Source organism: Dipodomys merriami, unplaced genomic scaffold (assembly GCF_024711535.1).
Source record: "Dipodomys merriami isolate MVZ:Mamm:240054 unplaced genomic scaffold, mDipMer1.0.p SCAF_6, whole genome shotgun sequence".
NCBI classification, from domain to species: domain Eukaryota; kingdom Metazoa; phylum Chordata; class Mammalia; order Rodentia; family Heteromyidae; genus Dipodomys; species Dipodomys merriami.
The window spans coordinates 9221763-9242723 of record NW_027206179.1 but is presented as its reverse complement, the minus strand read 5'-3'; the positions used below and the strand labels follow the sequence as shown (position 1 = coordinate 9242723).

At 36.8% G+C, this 20961-nt stretch overlaps 1 protein-coding gene across 1 annotated transcript; it reads right to left on the bottom strand.

The window, feature by feature from the left end:
• Positions 1-909: 909 nt before the first annotated feature.
• Positions 910-20709, bottom strand: LOC138814267 (vomeronasal type-2 receptor 116-like). Its single transcript, XM_070003272.1, has 6 exons — positions 20612-20709; positions 7891-8179; positions 4952-5758; positions 3741-3968; positions 2704-2827; positions 910-1826 (listed from the first exon to the last, which is right to left on the bottom strand). Exons 1-6 carry the CDS (start codon positions 20707-20709, stop codon positions 910-912), a joined length of 2463 nt encoding a protein of 820 aa, XP_069859373.1.
• Between the last annotated feature and the right edge of the window lie 252 nt (positions 20710-20961).

The following is a 20961-nucleotide window of genomic DNA, read 5'->3' as shown; positions in this document are numbered from 1 at the left end:
CCACTAAGTCAACCTAATTGAAACAATAACTAATGCTTTCCTTATCAAATTAAGAGTTTTTGAATATGACAAAAATGTTCATGTGTCAATAGAGTGTAAGAAGTGATGCCATTATAAGAAATAATCTTCCGTATATTAAATGCAGAAATTTCTATTTACCAAATTAATAAAGGGTTATTAAACAACAATAATTAGAAAATTATATACAGCCATGTGTAGCAAACTATGATGCATTACAGACATTAATTTTAAGACAAAACCCAAAAGGTTCTTCTACATTGTAATTTTAAATTGAAGAGTAGTTTAGTAGCTTATACAAGTCATTTCTTACACCACCTGAGGAAAGCAGAGTGAGAGGGAAGAAGAAGAGATAGAAGGATATAGAGATAGACAAAGAGAAAAAGAGAAAGATAGATATATAGATAAGATAATGGTCCCACAAAAGAGAATCGGGATTATTGTAAAAGGAAAATATGCGAGTAGAAATTTACAAGTACTAAACTAAACAATCTCTACTGATCATATTAAAAGATGAAACTCTGTGAAGAGAAAAATACTAATGAAATGCATTAAAGGAATATGCAACATGGTAGAGTGTCGAAAAGAAGTTAATATACTTGAAAATTTAGAAAAATGATTCAGAAAGACAAGAGTGAACATACACTGAGAAGAGGGGATAATATGATTAAATGCAGATTAAATAGGAGGAAACAAACTATACGAGGAACATTTAAATTTAAATAGTGAGCACCACCACTTATGGCTGCTACTAGTAGAAAAATGAGCAAAAGACCCTTATTCATTGAAATAAAAATTTCACAATACAAACTAGTATAACAATGGGAAATTACTGTAGATTTAGAGAAGACATATAAACTAATCAAGCATATGAGTTTAAACATAAGAAAATTAATTTTTTCTACTATATAGTCTTTTATCCCTGAAGCCATGTAGAGAATCTCTATTGAGCATTAACAAGATATTGTAGCACCTTGGGGCAAAAATGCAGCCTAGGAGTCCTGCCCCAGATGCCAAAATGGAGAAGACCTCCACTGCCACCATGGCCTTCCCCTTGGCACTGTGGTAGACAGGCAGGAAGGTGAGCCACACACTGCAGAACACCAGCATGCTGAAGGTCAGGAACTTGGCTTCATTGAAGGTGTCAGGCAGGTTCCTGGCCAGAAAAGCCACAGTGAAACTGGCCATGGCCAGGGATCCCAGGTATCCCAGGACACAGTAGAAGGCAGTGAGGGATCCCTTGTTGCACAGGATGATGATGTGGCCATGTTCAGAGTGTGCATCTGTGTCCACAAAGGGAGGATAGGTCCCCAACCAGAGTCCACAGAGGGTCACCTGGATCAGGGTGCAGATGGGAATGATGAGGTTTGGAGCCCCTGATACCAGCAGCCACCTCATCTTTCTCCCTGGAGAAGTGGCCTTGAAGGCCAGGACCACAGTCACTGTTTTGGCCAAAACAGTAGAAACAGACACAGTGAATGCAACCCCAAATGTGATCTGTTGCAGGATGCAGGTGACTGTGTTAGGACGTCCAAGAAAGAGCAAGGAACAGAGGAAACAGAAGATGAGGGAAATGAGCAAGATGTAGCTGAGAGCCCTGTTATTGGCCTTGACAATGGCAGTATCTTGGTGTTTCACAAATATCCCAAGAACAGCAGCAGTGAGCATAGAGAAGCAGAGAGCCATGCAGGCCAGAGCCATGCCCAAGGGATCTCCAAAGGCCAGGAAACTTTCAGCTCTCAAGAGGCAGTGGTCTCTCTGTGTGTTGGCATACTGATGATCTGGACACTTCATACACTGTTCCATATCTGGTAAGGAGTTTAAGCTGCCATTATCATTAGTTCTTGTTGTGAAGCCCCTTTCTTCAAAGAAATTAGGGTATTTTTCATTTGGATATAATTCTAACATTAAGTATCATAAACCTACTTTTATGTATTTTCTAAACAATAGCTTCCTCTCCTTTGCATCTTTTTTATTTTGGCTTTTGTATTCAACTTGTTTTTTCTTTCAGTGATTATCACATCTGTTGATAATGTGCCATTTGGGACATTCTAATGTACCAGTGACTTCCTACACCTTTTTCTAATGTTTATTAACAGAATTATATCCCGTTCTGCAATCAATTGAAAATTGTAAATAATATGGCTTACATTTTCCTACATGTCTCTGTAAAACCTTAATTTTATCCTGTGGCACATCCTTGATTCATCTCATTCTATTTTTCTCTCCAACTCATCTGTGAAGTAGTAGGAACAGAGTAACCACTCCTGGACACATATTCATGCTCACTTCTTAAAATGAATCCACCTTTCTAAATACTTGCTTTGTGATATGAGCAGTTCTGGGCAGAGGGAAATATATTTGCAACATCCATGTGTTCTGTGTGAACAAAATGTAAATTTTAAGATGACTGTGTTTACTTTCATATTAGAGTTTATAGTTGTATTAACCCTAGGTGATAAGAGAGATTAATGAAATAACTTGGCCTACAGTAGACTAGAAAATACCATTAAAATATGTAACTCAAGCTCATGACCTATCATATATCAACTAGCAATACTACCGCTTGTGAAAATGAAATTATTAACAGAGAGAAGTAAAATGATGTACAACTTTTGCATTGACTTCATTAATTGAGGAAAACGGGGGAGAGATGAACAATTTCTTAGTAAGTTACAGACTTACCTGTCTCATTAGCAATCTCATTCTCTGGGCAAAGGGTACAATCAAAACAACAGTCAGCCTTTCCTTCTTGATGAGATTTCCTGAATCCAGGACAACAATTCTCACTGCAGACAGAGTGAGGAGTCTGAGGAAAACCAGGTATATGTCAGTAACTCTTCAAACTTTCTTAACTAGTTCTTCAAAAATCCATTGTTTTAAAGAATCAGATTATTAAGCATAATGTTTCTATGCAATTAAGTGCAGTCAATTAATTGAATTCGGTTATACATTCTATATCCCATTATTCTCAAAGACTTTTATGTTCCACCAGAATTTCTAGCTTGTTGAACTATTGAACAGTATGGACTCTTTAAAAGTTAGAAACTAATGGTTAAGAAAAAGTCCTAATATACAGTGCCATGGAGCTTTTGAGAATTCATGTCATTATATTTTGTCTCCTATTCATCTGTGACATGCGGCAAAGCAAGGAGGAGGACCTAGCTCTTATAAGGTTATGTGAACCCCAGGCCTAAGTTTCTGATGGTTCTGAAGAATAAATCTCATCACAGACACCTTCAAAGTTTCCTCTCACAAAAGCTGCCTAAGTAGCATCCACAGAAGGGAACAAACCAAAAGGTTCCACTACATAAAATGATTCCTCAGGTATTTTATCACAGTGTAGGGAACCTACCAAAAAGATACAATTTATATTTTATGACAATATTCTAAATCAATATTTAAAACATTTAATTTTTTGGTGCTGATCCTGGGGTTTGAACTCAAGATCTAAGCAGTGGCCTTGAGTTTTTTTGCTCAAGGTTATAACTCCACTACTTGAGTCACAGCTCTACTTCCAGATTTTTGGTGGTTAATTGGCAGTAACAGTCTCATAAACTTTCCTGCTTGGGCTGACTTTAAACCATGATATTCAAATCACAGCTATCCAAGTAACTAGGAATATAGAGGAAAGTGGCTGGCACTCAGTCAGGTTTAAATTTAAAGGATGACATTTGTTTATGTATTTGTCCTTAAAATCATTATGATTAGATACAACCCACCTCTGCAGTTCCTATGGTCCACTCTACCATATCTTCTGATAAGGACAGTTGATTATCATGGAGAGCATATGGAGAAAACTTTCCTAATTTCACTGTAAGTTGAAGACCTTCTGGAAAATTCCAAATGTTCAGAATGTCATACTCTGGCTCCAATTTCCTTTTCTCATCCAAAATTACTTGGTCTCCCACAGGATTGTAAAATTGGATGTTTTTCAGAAAAGGGTGCAGCTAAAATAGATACATCATCTTATGGTGAAGTATATCCCAGAGTTAAGACAGAAAACCTGAACTAAGAAAAGTTCCTGATTGCCTTTAATCCCTGATTCTGAATTGAAGAATACGAGAGATACCTAATGAAATATCACAGAATAAAACTTATGGAGGAAAAAAAATAATCTTTTTGAATTCTGGTCACTTATAAAAGGAATAGATGATCTTTAATCCCAAAGAGAAACCAAAGGAAGACCTACAGAACATAAGGGAAAACTGCATTTACAGTTTTCACAACATTTGCTATGAGCATATTGAAGTTATCTGTTACTAAATGATTTCATAAGCCAGGTGGTTCACAGCTATTCAGGAGGCTGAGATTTGAGGATTGCCCTAAAATCCAGAATGGGCTGAAAGTCCATGAGACTTGTCTCCAATAAACTACTCAGAAAAAAAGAGAAGTACTGGTATGGCTCAAGTGATAGAGTGCTAGCCTAAGGCAAAGGGACCCAGATAAAACATTCATGCCTCTGAACCAAGAAAATAAAAACAATATACAGAATCATGGAATACATTTTATTCTTGTTACTGGCCAGTTGATTTCAGAAGAACATTTGAACATATGTCTATAAGACCTCACAATATGTAAACAAAAGTTACTTCCTGGCTGGGTGCCAGTGGCTCATGCCTGTAATCCTAGCTACTCGGGAGGCTGCGATCTACGGATCACAGTTCAAAGCCAGCCTGGGCAGGAAAGTCCGTGAGACTCTCATCTCCAATAAAAACCACTATAAAACTGGAAGTGGTGCTGTGGCTCAAGTGGTAGAGTGTTCGTCTTGAGCTGAGTAGTGCCCAAGCTGAGAGTTCAAGCCCCAAAACCGACAAAAAAGTTCTTTCCTGAGTTTGGGAAAACACCAGGAATATTTAATTTTATAGAATAAAACACATTCTAGGAAGTGCCTTTGTTCATGGTATATGCCATTGGACAAAGGTGAAATTACCTGTGGAGGGGAAGGCACTGTTCCTTTTCTATTTCCCATTGTGTGATCTTCTGTTTGTTGAAGAAGCGTCTCATGGAGAGCCTGGGCCACAGCATACACAGCATTGTATATATTGTAACTATCTCCAGACATAGTCATGACAGAAATATACCCAGACAACCAATCCAAAGAGGCTTCATGAGGACAATTGTCCCATGTTACACAGTCAGAGTCAGCATCTGAGCAATTAAATGACAGAAACCACATCCTAGCAAGAAAAATGTCTTCTGGGTATTTGGAAGGGTTTACTGCCTTGATAAAATCTGTGAATCCAGAAAGATCTGTATGATGATGTGAAAAAATAAGAGGAACATGCAATGAGCCTAGAATGAAATATTTCCTTCTCATGGTTAAATCCCACTGTGAGTTCATGATACAAACTTTGCCTTTGATTAAAAGTTGCTCAATACACACCATAAAATCTAGTAGTGATTCATTATCACCATATATGATGAGGACATTTGCTGAAGATTTATTTATCTTGTCATAAACTTCCATTAATTTGAATATATGAGACACACCTTTGCTTGATATCAAAAGCTCATAGGCCACACAAACTCTGTTCTTGATCATCTCTTCTTTCAATTCAGCAAGAACCCATGAACCATTCTCATCCTGTGAGGTCAATAGACCCACCCAGCTCCAGCTGAAGTAAAGCAGTAAGGAGACCATGGCAGTGGCTATTGATGTGTCCTTTGGGGCCAGCTGATAGAGAGCAGGAAAATTGTGATGGTCACTCAGGGCATGATCAAAAGGCCCCATGGTAAGCTAAAGAGAAAGAAAATTGGATGCTTCATGAATGAGAAGATTACCAGTAGGTAAAGTAGGTGGAAGGTCGGTTTTGTTTTAGTTTTGAAAAATTTAGTATAATTGTTTTTGAATAGTTGTAGAACATGTGGAATTATTTGTGAAATGTCTCCTGATCTGTCACTATTTTTATGAACTTTTCCCATCAATATCAACCCCACCCACTCCCTGCCTTTTCTAATTCCATTTTCACACATGTATATTGAATATTACATTGTTTATTTCCACCCATCCATTCCGTGTTCCTCTGCCTTTTCTGTCAACACCTACCTGACTCAGAGAAAATATGCAATCTGGTTTTTATTTTTTATTAGAAAGGTACAGCATGGACTTTCACCCCTATGAATACCATACTTTCACCAGATTGATCATATATATATATATATATATATATATATATATATACATATACATATATAAATATATATATGTAAGAGGCTATGGGTATGTGCCATATTAATTTCATATTACATAGTTCATATTTTAGATCTAACTTTCACATATTAGAGAACACATTTCACATTTCTCAATCTGAGCCTGACTTACTTCATTCAACATAATTTCTTGCACGTCTCTGTGTGCAAGTTTGCAGTTACAAGCCAGTAGAGGGGTGAAAACTCATGTCCTCATGCATTTCCTTGGTTTTTCCCCTCAAGACTGGTCGATCACTTGATCCACACATTTACTTTCTGCTTGTTGCTGGTTAATTGCAGATACAAGTTTCCTGATTAGTTAGCATACAGGTGTGGGTCACCAGTACCCTGTTCAACATATCTTCGCACTACAAAGTCATTTTCCATTTCCTGATTGTATTAAAGAAAATTATGGGCTGGGATGTAGCTCAGTGGCAAATCAAAACAACATTGAGATATCACCTCACTCCAGTTAGAACAGCAAAAATCAAGAACTCTAACAACAACAGATGCTGGAGGGGATGTGGACAGAAAGGAACCTTACTTCATTGTTGGTGGGAATGTAAACTTGTTCAACCACTTTGGAAAGCAGTATGGAGGTTCCTCCAAAGACTTCACATAGATCTCCCCTATGATCCAGCAATCCCACTTTTGGGCATTTACCCAAATGTTTACAAACAAGACCACACTAAAGCTACCAGCACAACTATGTTTATTGCAGCATTATTTACCATAGCTAAGATATGGAACCAACCCAGATGCCCCTCAGTAGATGAATGGATCAAGAAAATGTGGTATATATACACAATGGAATTCTATGCCTCCATCAGAAAGAATGACATTTCCCCATTTGTTAGGAAATGGAAAGGCTTGGAAAAAATTATATTAAGTGAAGTAAGCCAGGCCCAAAGAAGCATAGGTCCCATGGTTTCCCTTATTTGCAATATCTAGTATAGGTATGAGTCAAGCAGAAAAGGTCAGATAATGTGATGTTAGGAAAATGAACCCTTAAATATGTATTTTAATGTTTTCGTTTCTTTCATGCATATGTTTCTAACGCATTTATAAGATTATTTCTTTGTTGCTTTGTATGTCCCTCCCCCACAGTGTAACCCCGCTTTCACTATATTTGATGTCAGTATAACATGTGGAGGAGATGGGGGCAAACAAGTCGTTTAAGGATTCAGGTGGACCTGTTGCAACAATGAGAAGTACAAAATGTCATGTCAAAACCAGGTTTACAATGTCGGTGGGGGGGGAGGGGAGTATAATTGGGTGGGGGGAGGGGGGAGGCTGGGAAAGGAGGTGAAGGGTAAACAAAGGAGGAGGCTGCAATGCTTGGTAAGAAATGTATGCATTATTCTGCCCATGTAATTGTAGCCCCTCTGTACAGTATGTTCTCAAATAAAATAAAATAATATTAAAAAAAAGAAAATTATTGATAAGGCTTGAAACAATAAATTATTTGTCTGCTCTAACTCTCCATTTCCCCTTTCTTGAAGAGTGAATACACACACACACACACACACACACACACACACATCCCACTTTATACATAAGTTTGAATACTTACTTTTTGATGCCACAAAATTTGATAGGCTCATAAGTCTCTTCCTTCATTCTCTTCTAGCACATGAAATATTAGTCATTTTTATATCCTTCTACATCTTCCACCCTCACCTGTGGAAATCTGTAGAGTCCCAGCAACGTCCCAATTTGGTCAGATGTTATTCCTGATGGCCCTGTAAGTACTGCTATAGACCTCCTTTCTCTCATACAGGAGTAGTTTGGAATCTTGTACTTCCCAAAGAGCCAAGTGAAGGGATTCTTGAACATTGTCCAAGCTCTGAAGTGAATATTATACATATCAAATCCCAGAGAGAAGTTGTGTAAAAGATCAGGGTTTTTGTTGATCTCCTCAATAGCAAAAGCCAAGGCCAAAACAAACTGATAGTTCTTGAAGATAATCCTGTATAATAAGCATAGAAATTTAGGAGGATTTTTACAAAACTTAGGATTTTCATGGATTGAATTCCAATTCTCTGCTAATGACTGTTAAAATATTATCCTAATTGGAATAGAATGTGAATGCAATGTCTTATGTTTGTATATAGAATTAGTGAAGGACATGAAAGGAACATGCCATGAATGAGATTCAGAAACTTAATTAAACTGAGAGACATCTTCCTTTTCCCCCACTATTGCATGCACCACAGCATAAAGCTGTTATCCATTGCATTAGGTTTTCATGAGGCAGAAAATATTCTGGAAATCTTGTGTTTGGGTCACCCAGTTATGTTATGGGTTTGTATGGCAGGTCAGACTAACTAATGAATGTTCAAATTAAGAGCAACTTTCAGAAGCAGTATTATTTATGAAAGATTATATAGCAAACTGTACTAACAGACTCAACTTGTTGAAAAGCTCTTCCTGGAATATCAACCAGAACAAGAGCTAAAATATAAGGTAAGAGGAATTTTATTTTTATTTATGCAATAAAGCAAAAGGGTTGCATCCAACTCCAATGAACTAATTATGGAGAGGGGAGCATCCAATATGGAGGTTGAGAAGAGAATTGTAAGGAAGAATTACAATGCAATCCCAATTCCAAGGCCAACATGGTAAAATGCTGTGCTCACTATTCTCTTCCAAATATATATAGATTGAGAAACTGAAAAGGAACAAATAGAGAGAAATAAAAAGTTTCAGAGTGGGCTGAGAAGGTGCCTCAGTGGTAGAGCGCTTGCCTTGCATACATGAGGTCCTGGTTTCGATTCCTCAGCACCACATAAGCAGAAATAAAAGCTGGAAGTTGTGCTGTGGCTCAAGTGGTAGAGCGCTAGCATTGAGCTGAAGAGTTGAGGGACAGCACCCAGGCCCAGAGTTCAGGCCCCATGACCGGACCCACCCCCAAAGAAAGTTTCAAAGTACTCTTCTATTTTTCTGTGTTTCATGTCTATGAGAGCCAGGTGTGTGCATGTGTACATGCACGTGCACGTGCACATGCGCACACACGTGCACATGTATGCACTTGGCCACATGTGCATGTGTTATGCACATTCTAAAGAAATTTATATAATGAAATCAACAGACATTCTTCAAAAATGGAAACAATGAAGGCACATCAGAACTACTAATTAAAGGATAAACTTGTTCAAAATATGCTGTAGGTATATATGAAATGATCACAATGAAAACCTATCATGTTTGTGAAGTCTTCTAAACAGAAGAAAATAGTGACTTTGAGGGAAATGTAATTGAACTACACATATGGCAAAGCAAATTGTAAGTAAGAATGAAGATGTGTGAAAAGGTTTGTCAAAAGTTGATTATTTTCAAAAAAGGAATTGTAACAAGGATACAGTGTACTATTCCTTAACATGAAGGGCAATGAAATTTTTGACTATAACACCTACAGCAAGCTGTCTCATCATGATTTCACAAGTGAGATACATATACAGGGAGGATTCTCTAAACTATAACAGAAATGGGGCTCATATCATATAGGTGTGTTGTCATTTCCCTAATAGCTGAATCCTCAGTAGTATCCATATAATCTAGAGAATGTGGCAAGAAATCTTTACAGTCATAATGCAGATAAAATATATGTAAATTATCCACAAAGAATACTGAGCTTACAAAAAATATCCTTTAGAAATGAAGAAAGGATAAAGATGTTCTCAGAGAAGCACAGTTAAGAGTATCTGAGTAATGAATGAGCTAATGACTTCAGAGAGACTTCTCAGAAGAAGAAATAAGAATGGCAAAAAAACACATTAAAAAATGTTGAACATCTCTTTCCATAAAGAAATGCAAATGAAGACCAAACTGGGACTGTGTCTCAACTCAAAATGGCCATTATCAAGAAAACAATAAGAAATGTTGGTGAGGATGTGGTCCAAAGAGACTCTATTACACTGTTGGTGGGAATAGAAATTTGTTCAACTAGTTTGGAAAGTAGTATGGAGGGTCCTCAAACACTAAATATAAAACTACCCTAGGAGCCAATAACTCCACTTCTGAGCATATATCCAATATTGAACAAACAAAGAAACATTAAAGCTATCAACACAACCATGTTTATTGCAGCTTTATTTAATATAGCCAAGGTATTGAATTAGCCCAGATACATCTATATACACAATGGAAATTCTGCTTATTCATGATAAAGAATGGCATTGAACCATTAATAAACAAATGGAAGCCAGGTGCCGGTGGCTCACACCTGTAATCCTAGATTTTCAGGAGGCTGAGATCTGAGGATCACAGTTCAAAGCCAGCCTGGGCAGGATTGTCCCTGAAACTCTTATCACCAATAAACCACCAGAAAACTGGAAGTGGCACTGTAGCTCAAATGGTAGAGTGCTCATCTTGAGCTGAAGAGCTGAAGGACAGCGCTTAGTCTCAGAGTTCAAACCCCATGGCTGACCAAAAAAAAAAAAAAATTAAAAAGATAAAGAAATGGAAAGATTTGGAGAGGATTATGAAATGTGAAGTAAGTCAGACCCAGAGAGAAACACAGATTGTATGATTTCTCTCTTTAATGGAAACTAGAATGTGTCTATAAATCTGAAAGTAAGCACACTGAGCGGTATCCAAGCCATTTTAAATGAATTAACTGAAGTATAATAGAATCTATGGAGACCCCAAGATAAATATTCAAATGTTTTTTTTCTTTCATGCAATTGTTTCTAACATATTTATAAGATGATTTCTATGTTGCTTTTTAGGTCCCTCCCCAAGGTATAACCCTTACTTTCACTATATTTGATGTTTGTATAATTTGTGGAGGGGAAGGGCAAAAACAAATCGTTTAAGTAGGGATACAGGTAGACCCATTTGAAACAATGAGATGTACAAGTAGTTATGTTGAAAAATGAACTTTACAACTTTAGTGGGGGGGGGAGGATCGAGTGGGGGAAGTAGGGAGAGTAGGGGAAGGGATGGGAAGGGGAAACAAAGAAGAGGCAACAATGCTTGATAAGAAATGTACTCCTTATCTAGCCCATGTAATTGTAACTCCTCTGTACAGTATTTTTACAATAAAAATTTTTAACAAAAGAATCTATGGAGAGCAAAAATAATGTAATTACTAAGAAAAATAAAGTCTAAGCCCAACAAAATGAGTATTAGGAATACCTGCAGGGTGTAGGAGGTCAAATGTACAGGAATAGAATCATGAATATGGGAGATGAGTAGAATGCAGGCAAGAAAGCATTGTATATGCCACAAAATTAGGACAAATAAGGGAAGGGTTGGGTGAAACATACTGAAGGGATGACACAGATCAAGATGCATTGTATACATGAATTGCTTTGATAAATGGCAAAAAATCAAGATCTAATCTAAAATTAAGAAAATGAAGCATGGGGTTCAGGTGTGAGTGATATTGAGGCACTGAATTCATCCACTGCTCTCTTTATACAACTGCATAAAGCAAATAAAATTTAAAAAATCTATTAAACTTCCTAGTAAGAGTGACTATAATATTGAGCTGAGAATGTTCCAACAATGCTACCACTACAACCATGCTTATTGCAGCTTTATTTACTATGGGCAAGATATGGAAGCAGTCCAGATGTTCCTCAGTGGAGGAAAATGTAGTCTGTATACACAATGGAATTCTGTTCATCCATTACAAAAAATGACATCAAACCATTCATAAAGAAATGGAAGACTAGGAGAGGATTGTGTTAAGTGAAGTAAACCAGACTCAGAGAAGCACAGGTTGTATGATTGTTGGGAACTAAAATGTGCCTGGGGCACACAAGCATTTATAAATGAATTAACTGAGTTTAATAGAATCTATGGAGAACACAAATAGAGTCCAAGTCCAAAAAATGAGTGCCAGGATGGGGGTATATATGAATCAGTATACATAAAGTGCACATAACTTGTTTGTTAAATGGCAAAAAACCCCAATTCAATACATAACCTAAAATTGAGAAAAGAAGGGAGTGCGGTGGGAGGTATGGGTGAGAATGTTGAAAGGGGTGACACTGATCAAGAGGCACTGTATTCATAAACTGTTCTATTGAATGGCAATTTGTTGTACTTCAACCAAAAGAGAATAAAAATTTAAAACTGTATAAAACTTACTGGTAAGAGTGAATATTCAAAGTGACCTGCGAATGTTCTAACATTGTAAATGTGGTAGACAAATCTTACACATAATTCTTATGAAGAGGGAAAAATTGGTAATATATCTAGTAATTACCATAGATCAATGTAAAATTGAATATCCAATTTACAAATGATGGGAGGAATACAATGCAGTTGCAGTTTTCATTTGTATGTCTTTAATATTTTATCTTAAGATATTAAATGAAAACGTTTCACTAACAGTTAAATGAAAAGATTTCCTTATAACCTTTCTGTAATTCATTTATGGATTTGATCACAGTCCTCTAATATTTTTGTGTGTATATTTTGTTTCTGTTTTATCCTCATTGTCATGGATAGTTGTCATCATTCCCAGTTTGTTGTAATCTATTTTAGCCCCACAAGCACCACAGAATGTATAACTGACAAATGAAAACTCATATTCCAAAAGTCAAAAGTCACTACTATTGAACTCAATAGAAGATTCTAGATGGAGAGGAAGGGTGGAAGAAGTTGCAATAAACCTGGAGAAGAAGTCACATATTGGAAGTAGTGACAAGTGATCTCTCAATAATGACTGGGAATGGAAATGCAAGAAACTACCAATAAGAGTTAGAATGTCTGAATGAATAAAACCTCCAATCCAAATGATAGTGTGATTCCAAGAAACACAATTCACCATCAGTGGCCCTCAATGAGTGTAAGAAAGGAATGTAAGGGAGACCCACAGAAACATCGTTTGCATGGTTTTTCTGGGTGTAGTAGCTAGAATGTACTTCTAAATCTATAAATAAACAAGTCAAATGATTAAAAAAAAACAATAAAAAAAGACACTTGGGATGGGTGCTGGTGGTTCATGACTGTAATCCTAGCTACTTCGAAGACTTAGATATGAGGATCATGGTTCAAAGTGAGCCCAAGCAGGAAAGTCCTTGAAACTCTTAACTCCAAAGAACCACTAGAAAACCAGAAGCGGTGCTGTGTCAAGCGGTATAGTGCTTGCCTTGAGCTGAAGAGCTCAGGGACAGCACCAGAGTTCAAGCCCCATGACCACCACCAACAACAATAAAAGTCACTTGAACATGATAAATTATACAGGTCTCTAGGTACTCCACACAGTGTGAATAAAGATTATATTTAGGAGAGGAACACAAAGGTGAAATAACGATGTACATCTGATCATGCAAAATTATATTTGTCGAAATGAACTCCAGTAAATGGTCACAAGAGGTTTTAGTTTGTTTGTTTATTTGTTTATTTTACTGATTTTGCTATTTTATCTACCTTTGGTTTGTTCATGCATGTGTTTTTGTGAGAGCATGGGGGCACAGAAATGGTGGAACAAAGTGTAAACAAATGAGGCAGTGCTACTCACTAGACACTGTTGAAAATAAACTATTGAAGTTGTGGCTGAGGATGGAAAAGAAACATAGCAAGGGAAGAGGTGACATTGTTCCAAAAGAAATGTACTCTTTCACTTATGCAACTGTAACCCCCTCTGTACATCAGCTTTATAATAGAAATAAACAATAAGTGAAAGGACAAAAAAGCAGTGGAATAAGGCAGCTCACGCACATAAAGGCCAAAAGAAAGCAGAAGCATCCATCGTATATCACAAACAGACTTTAATCAAAGCAACCAAATGTGACAAGTTTGTAATGTAATGATGGATGGATCAAATCAACAAGATGACATAACAATTTTAAATGTATATTAACACACTATCCATTCACTTAACTCTATTTAAGCAGCCTTTGAAATAGTCCTCGATATATTAATAGTTGAAGATTTTCTGGAGAGATCATCCAGAGAAAATCATTAGGGAAGTATCAGGATTAAATATCACCTTTGATTAGATGTGTCTCACATCCACTTATAGAACATTTCACCAACGTCTGAATAAACCATTTTTCATCAACATACTGAGCATTTGATCTCCAGAAGAGATCGTATGATAACACACAGATCCAGCCAGATTTAAAAAGTATTGAAAGTATATGGAGCACACCTGCAGACCACACTGTAGTAAGACTAGAAATTAACCAGGAAAACACCGAAAATATGCCCATAACATGGAAATGAAATGAATTATTTTTCAGGTAAAAAATAAATTTAATTTAAAATATTCAATTTCATTCAGTGATTAATGCATCATTAAATTATTTGTTTTCAAGCCAAACTTCAAGAAGATAACTGCTATTTGGAACAAAAAAATGAAAACAATTATCAGAATCTACAGATACAGAAAAGAGGAATGAAATGGCACTTTAACAACCTTTGCTGAAATCAGGAATACAGACACTATACTAAAGAATCTATGCTGCATCTCATGGAACTAGAATAATAAACCCAAGATAAGTAGAAATAATGAAATAATCAAGTATAAGGAAAAGAATTAGAGAATAAAGAACACAATAGCAATAATCAATAAAGCAAAGAGGAGGCTTTACAAAAACAACAGGGGGATAAGACGGAAGTAAAAATCGTGCACTACGGCTGGGAAGGTGGCTCAGTGGTAGAGTGCTTGCCTTGCATGCATGAGGCCGTGGTTTGATTCCACAGCACCACATAAGCAGAAAAAGCTGGAAGTGGCACTGTAGTGGCAGAGGGCTAGGCTTGAGCTGAAGAGCTGAGGGACAGTGCCTAGGCCCAGAGTTCGGCAAAAATTAAAAAAAAAAAAAAAAAAAGTGCACTGTCAAAGGCAAATGCAACAAAATTATACATATCAACACATACCACACATTATTCTGGATCCCACTATCAGTATGGTGAAAATAGCAGTATTACTGAAAAACCAGCTACAGATTCAGTGGAGTCTCCATCAAAATTCCTTCAAAAAAATTAAAAAGGCACAACTAAATTTTATGAAAAAGGAAATCCTCAATTAGCCTGAGCTACCTTAAGGCAGAAGAACAACATGACAGTATCTCTATATCTGTTTTTCTCTTATACTGCAGAGCTATAATAGCAGAAAAAATTCTGATTAAAACAGATACATGGATCAAGGAAATAAAAGACCAAAAAGTAATTGCAAACAATAGATATCTGATTCTTGGAGAAGGTGCCAAATAATACATGGCTTAAACCCGACACCCATAGGAAGGGATGACATTGTGAAACTGGGCATTTATGCGTGAAACACCATATATTTTTAATGTCAAAATTGATTAGTTCTTTGCACTAAGCACTTGGATTATTGAGAACCTCTGTTAAGAATATCATATACATATTCTAATTCTTAGAAATGAGGGAAATCATGTGACAAGCTTTTCTTTGGGTCTGGCTTCTTTCACTTAATATAAGTTTTTACAAGTCTTTCCATTTCCTTATGAATGGAGCAATGTTATTCTTTCTGATGGAAGCCTAGAATTCCATTGTGTGTATATACCACATTTTCTTGATCCATTCATCTACTGAGGGGCATTTGGTTTGATAATGAAGCATATGAACATGAACTACAACTTGTGGAAACAAGAAATTCTCATTAGACCCTGCATATAGTTTTTTTTAACCTTCATCATTGTTTTTTTCTTTATTCATTTCTATTAGTTTTTTTGTACCTTGTGTTTTGCATAATAGACAGTGCAATATGTGGAGGGGAAAGGGAATCACAGAAGCAGCAGAACAATGGATGAACCATAGCAACATTCATATTCATTTGACACTATGTAGGATATGAACATTTCAACTTTTTTGGGGGAGAGGGAAGTGTTAAGTTAGATGTAAAGAAGGATGGGGAAACAATGATTAAAAACAAATTTACTTATAGTCTTACATATGTAATTGTAACCCCCAGCTCATCACCTTTTCAATAAAAAAATAGATTAGTTCTTAATAGAGACCTAAACTTAGCAAGTAATAGAGAAAATGAGGGGACCATACACACACAGGTAACTTAAATGCAATTCAAATAGCTCATAAAACAACAGCAAGAATTAATCTCTGCTTTTGACTATGTGCTAGAATCAATTGTCTCATATACAAGGCCTTAAATTCCACCTCCAGCAGTGGAAGTTAAAGCAGCTGTGTTGGTATTCAATTGAAAATATACACCATAATGAAAGAAACTTTGAAACAGACAATTGAATAGTTAAAAATCTTGCTAGCTGGGGCTGGGAAGGTGGCTCAGTGGTAGAGCACTTGCCTTACATGCATGAGGCTCTGGGTTCGATTCCTCAGCACCACATAAGCAAAAAGAAAAAAGCCGGAAGTGGCGCTGTGGCTCTAGAGCGCTAGCCTTGAGCTGAAGAGCTGAGGGACAGCGTCCAGGCCCAGAGTTCAGGCCCCACAACCGGATCCAAAAAAAAAAAAATCTTGCTAGCTATTCATTTCAGAGAGGACTGGAAACAATTATATTAAGTGAAGTAAGCCAGGCCCAAAGAAACATAGGTTTCATAGTTTCCCTTATTTGCAATAACTAATATATGTCTAAGACAAGCGGAAAAGATAAAAAGCTATGTACATATGACCATATAAGATGATGCTAAGTGAATTGAACCCCAAGATAGGGACACAAAATTTGGGGAGGGGAAGGGAAAAAACAAAATGTAGGTTGATACAGGTTGACCCATGGTAACAATGAGATGTACAAGACACTATGTTGAAAGCGAACTTTACAACTTGTCGGGAGGAGGGACGGAGGAGTTAGGGAGGTAGGGAGGGAAGGGATGGTAGGGGAAAAATAAAGGAGGAGGTAAGAATGTTCAATGGGAAATGTACTCATTACCTTACTCATGTAACTGTAACCCCTCTGTACACTATTTTTATAATAAAAACATTTTTAAAAAACAAAAAATAGGTTTTATCTTTCTTGCTGTTGTTTTTAATGTATTTATAATGTACTATGTGATTTTTTTTGTTTCTTTTGTATGTTCTCCCATGGTAAGACCCCTGTTTTCACTGTATTTGATTCTGGTGCCCTGAATCTCACCTATACATTTTTCTAATTTGGGAAAAGGAAGAGAAATAACAAACTGCTGAAAGAAGGATACAGGTTGACCCACTGTAGCAAAGAGATGTACATGAACTTATGTTGAAAATGAACTTTACAATTTGGGGGGAGGAGTTGGGGAGGTTGGGAGGAAAGGGTGGTAGGGGAAATCAAAGAAGGAGGTAACAATGATCGATACAAAATGTACTCATTACTTTACTCATGTAACTGTAACCCCTCTGTACAGTATTTTTTATTATATATATATATATATACATATATATATGAAAAAAATAGTGAGAAACAACTCAAAACACCAGTAGAGACAAAATCTAATCAAGAAATACCCACTTAAAAATTAGAAATAGATATTGCAAATAAGAAAACAATGGGACCTATGTGTCTTTGGGGCTGGCTTACTTCACTAAATATAATTTTTTCCAAGACAAGCAGAAATGGTCAGATAAGTTGATGTTAAGTGAAATGAACCCCAAGATAAAGACTCGAATGCATTTTCTTTCTTGCTATTGTTTCAAACATACTTATAAAATATTTCTTGGTTGCTTTGTATGTCCATCCCCCATGGTATAACCCCTGTTTTCACTGTATTTGATGTTGGTATAATTTGTGGATGGGAAGGGAAAAAATTGTTTAAATAGTTATACATGTGGATCCATTGCAACAATGAGATGTACAAGATGTTATGTCAAAAATGAACTTTACAACATTGATGTGGGGGGTAGAAGGGAAGGGGGAGAGAGGAGAGGACAGGGTGGGGGGAGATGTGAATGAATGGTAAGGGGAAACAAAGGAGGAGGCAATAATGCTTGATAAGAAATGCATTCATTATCTTGCCCATCTAATTGTAATCCCTGTGTATGATATTTTCACAATAAAAAAATTAGAAATAGAAAATCACATCAGAAAAAATCTTTAATCATTTGAGCAATCAGGATATACATCAGTTATATATCAATCCAGACAAAAATTGCAATTTTGGTAAAGGTATATAAGAAGTAAAGCTTGGAGATTCTTCAAGAAATTGAAGCTATCTCTAATGGTGGCTTATGTCTGCAATCCTAGCTAAACAGGAAGCAAAGGGCTAAGAATTCTGAGTCAAAGCAAGGTGGTACAGAAAAGACCACGAAACACTTTATCTCTAGTTAACTAACAAAAAGCTATAAGTGGAAGTGTAGCTCAAGTGGTAGAGTATCAGTTTTGAGTGGAAAAGACAATCAAGAATGTAAAGCAAGCCAATGATCAGTGGCTCACTCCTAGCTACCTCAGAAAAATGAAAATGAGTAAAAGAAATTGGAAATACTGTAGAGAAAAAAAGAAGTGTGACACAATAAAATGGTTATAAAAGAATGCGTGAATATAATCAAAATATGTTACATGCATGGTGGAACTACAATATGAATCAGGTACTTGGCATAAGCTCTATATTTTATCAAAATTGATAAGCATCACCCCAAATCAATGGGTGTAGACTTGAGTCAAATCTGTCACCTACTCATGTCTAATTTCAGTGTGCTATTTGTCTACAAGAATGACTTAGTCAATAATTATTACTATCTGTAGTCAATAGCACATATAAAAATTTCCTAATCCAGGTAAGACTTTACTTCATATCTATGGGTAGCTAAGAAACATCATCGGCTGAAACCATACTACTCAATGTGTCTATATCAATGCCTTAACAAAAGCACTCAAATATATTTTGGGAAATTAAGAGAATGAAAATCAGCCAAACATGTGTAAATAGTGGGGAATATAAAGAATAAGTTAAGCCAGACACTAGTGTGTCGTGCCTGTAGTCTTAACTACTCATGAGGCTGAGATATGAGGATTGTGTTTTGAAGCTAGCTTAGGCAGGAATATCTGTGAGACTCTTATTTCCATTTAACCACCAAAAATGCTGGAAGTGGAGCTGTGGTTTAAGTGCTAGAGCACTAGCCTTCAGCAAAATGTTCAAGGACAGCACAGTGCCGGGCCCTGAGTTCCCAGCACTAAAGAAAGATGAATGTACTAGTGACAAATATGGAAAAATATATTCTATTGCAGGGAAGAGAGCAATTCCTATCCTGGGATCTCTGCTCTTAATTGTGGGAAGCTACCTCAGTCTATACTTGTCACACCAGAACTTGAAAAGGAGTGAAAATGATAGACACAATGACATTTTCTTTTGCAGTAGTTATCACTTTGCTAGAATTTCTTGAAGTTCTGTGCAGTTCTTTTCTTTTTTACATGTTTTTATTGTTCAAAATATTGTGTATAGAAGGGTTACAGTTTCATGAGTAAGGTAATGAGTATATTTCCTATAGAGCATTGTTACCTCCTCCTTTGTTTTTCCCCTATCATCCCTTCCATCCCCAGCTCCCCAACTACTTCTTTTCTTTTTTAAGTACAGCTATTTATTGCTGAGACCTTATGTTACAGACCCAAATTTAAGAATATGAATGTGCAAAAGTAAAACAGAACTTACCGTGGCAGATAAAATTCTCCATTAAGTGATCCTTATCACACTAACCTGCCTGGTAAGGCATGGGTTGTGCATCATATTTGACATAAAATAATGATACAATGTTTAGTTTGGAAGAGCAACTACTTGTCTATATTAAGAATATGTGTGTGGACCTGTGTGAGAGACAGAGAGCAAGACACAGAGAACAGACAGGGAAAACGGAGAGAGCCAAGGAGGAGACACAGTCCTAGAGCGTGAAATCAGTGTCTGGACACTGTCCTTGAGCTTTTTATGTTCAAGGCTAGCACACTGTCACTTGAGCCACACTTCTAGCTTTGGGTTGGTTAATTGGAGATAAAAGTCGCACAGATTTTTGTGCCTGGGCCAGCTTCAAACTTCCATTCTTAATTATCTGCCCCATGAGTACTTATGACTACAGGCATGAGCCTCCAGCCTACCATACGACACTTTATCAACATTCTCAAAATATAGATGTTTCTAGAGAAAAGTTCGCAAAACTACTGGCTTAGGGGGCCAGAAAATGTAGCTACAGCCCTTTAGTATAGATGTCATGCCAGTGATTCAGGTTGATTGTAATAACATCACTTCACTTTCTGCAATGACAGCTGAAGTGTAGGAGATACAGACAGGCAGAAGAAAGTGAAGAATTTACTGGCCTGCAAAGGAGAAGCTGTATGGAAATAGAGTCCTGTCCTAATAGCAGGCAGAAAATCACTCAACAATAGATGCAAGATAAAACAATGAAACTGAGCTGTTCCTGCTTCAATAGAGATGATAGTCAGTGTAGAAAATACAGACATTGATGTGTGTACCTAGAGTTCCCTCAGCCATCACCCATCCTCAGAACAGAACAGTACATGGGAATAAAATATTGAATTACTTACAGTGTGTTCTCTTCTTGTCTGGAAGCATCAAAGTTACTATGAGCTTTTTCCAGAGCATAGAGAGGGAAAAACCCAGTGATCATCACATCTCCATCCATGTGTGCTCGTTTCTTCATTGTAGAAAAACAGCTAGTGCCAGCCAAGGACCTGATAAAGAATGGAAACTGGAGAAGGAGTGTGAAAGTCATAGGCCACATCCCTGAATCATATTCCAAGCTGAAATACTGGCTGGAAGTGAGGCCCACAGTTTCAGGTATGTATCTTCATATATCATTATATATGTACGTATATGTCTTTACATTGACAGAGGTATACACTATAGCTCACCTTTCATCAAAGCCTCTTGTGTA

Coding starts and splice junctions, on each gene's coding strand:
- LOC138814267 (XM_070003272.1), bottom strand. CDS start 20,709: ATGGATGGAGATGTGATGATCACTGGGTTTTTCCCTCTCTATGCTCTG. Junction 5,759..7,890: donor GACTCTACAGATTTCCACAG/GTGAGGGTGGAA, acceptor CTTTCTCTTTAG/CTTACCATGGGGCCTTTTGA. Junction 3,969..4,951: donor CAGTGCCTTCCCCTCCACAG/GTAATTTCACCT, acceptor TATCTATTTTAG/CTGCACCCTTTTCTGAAAAA.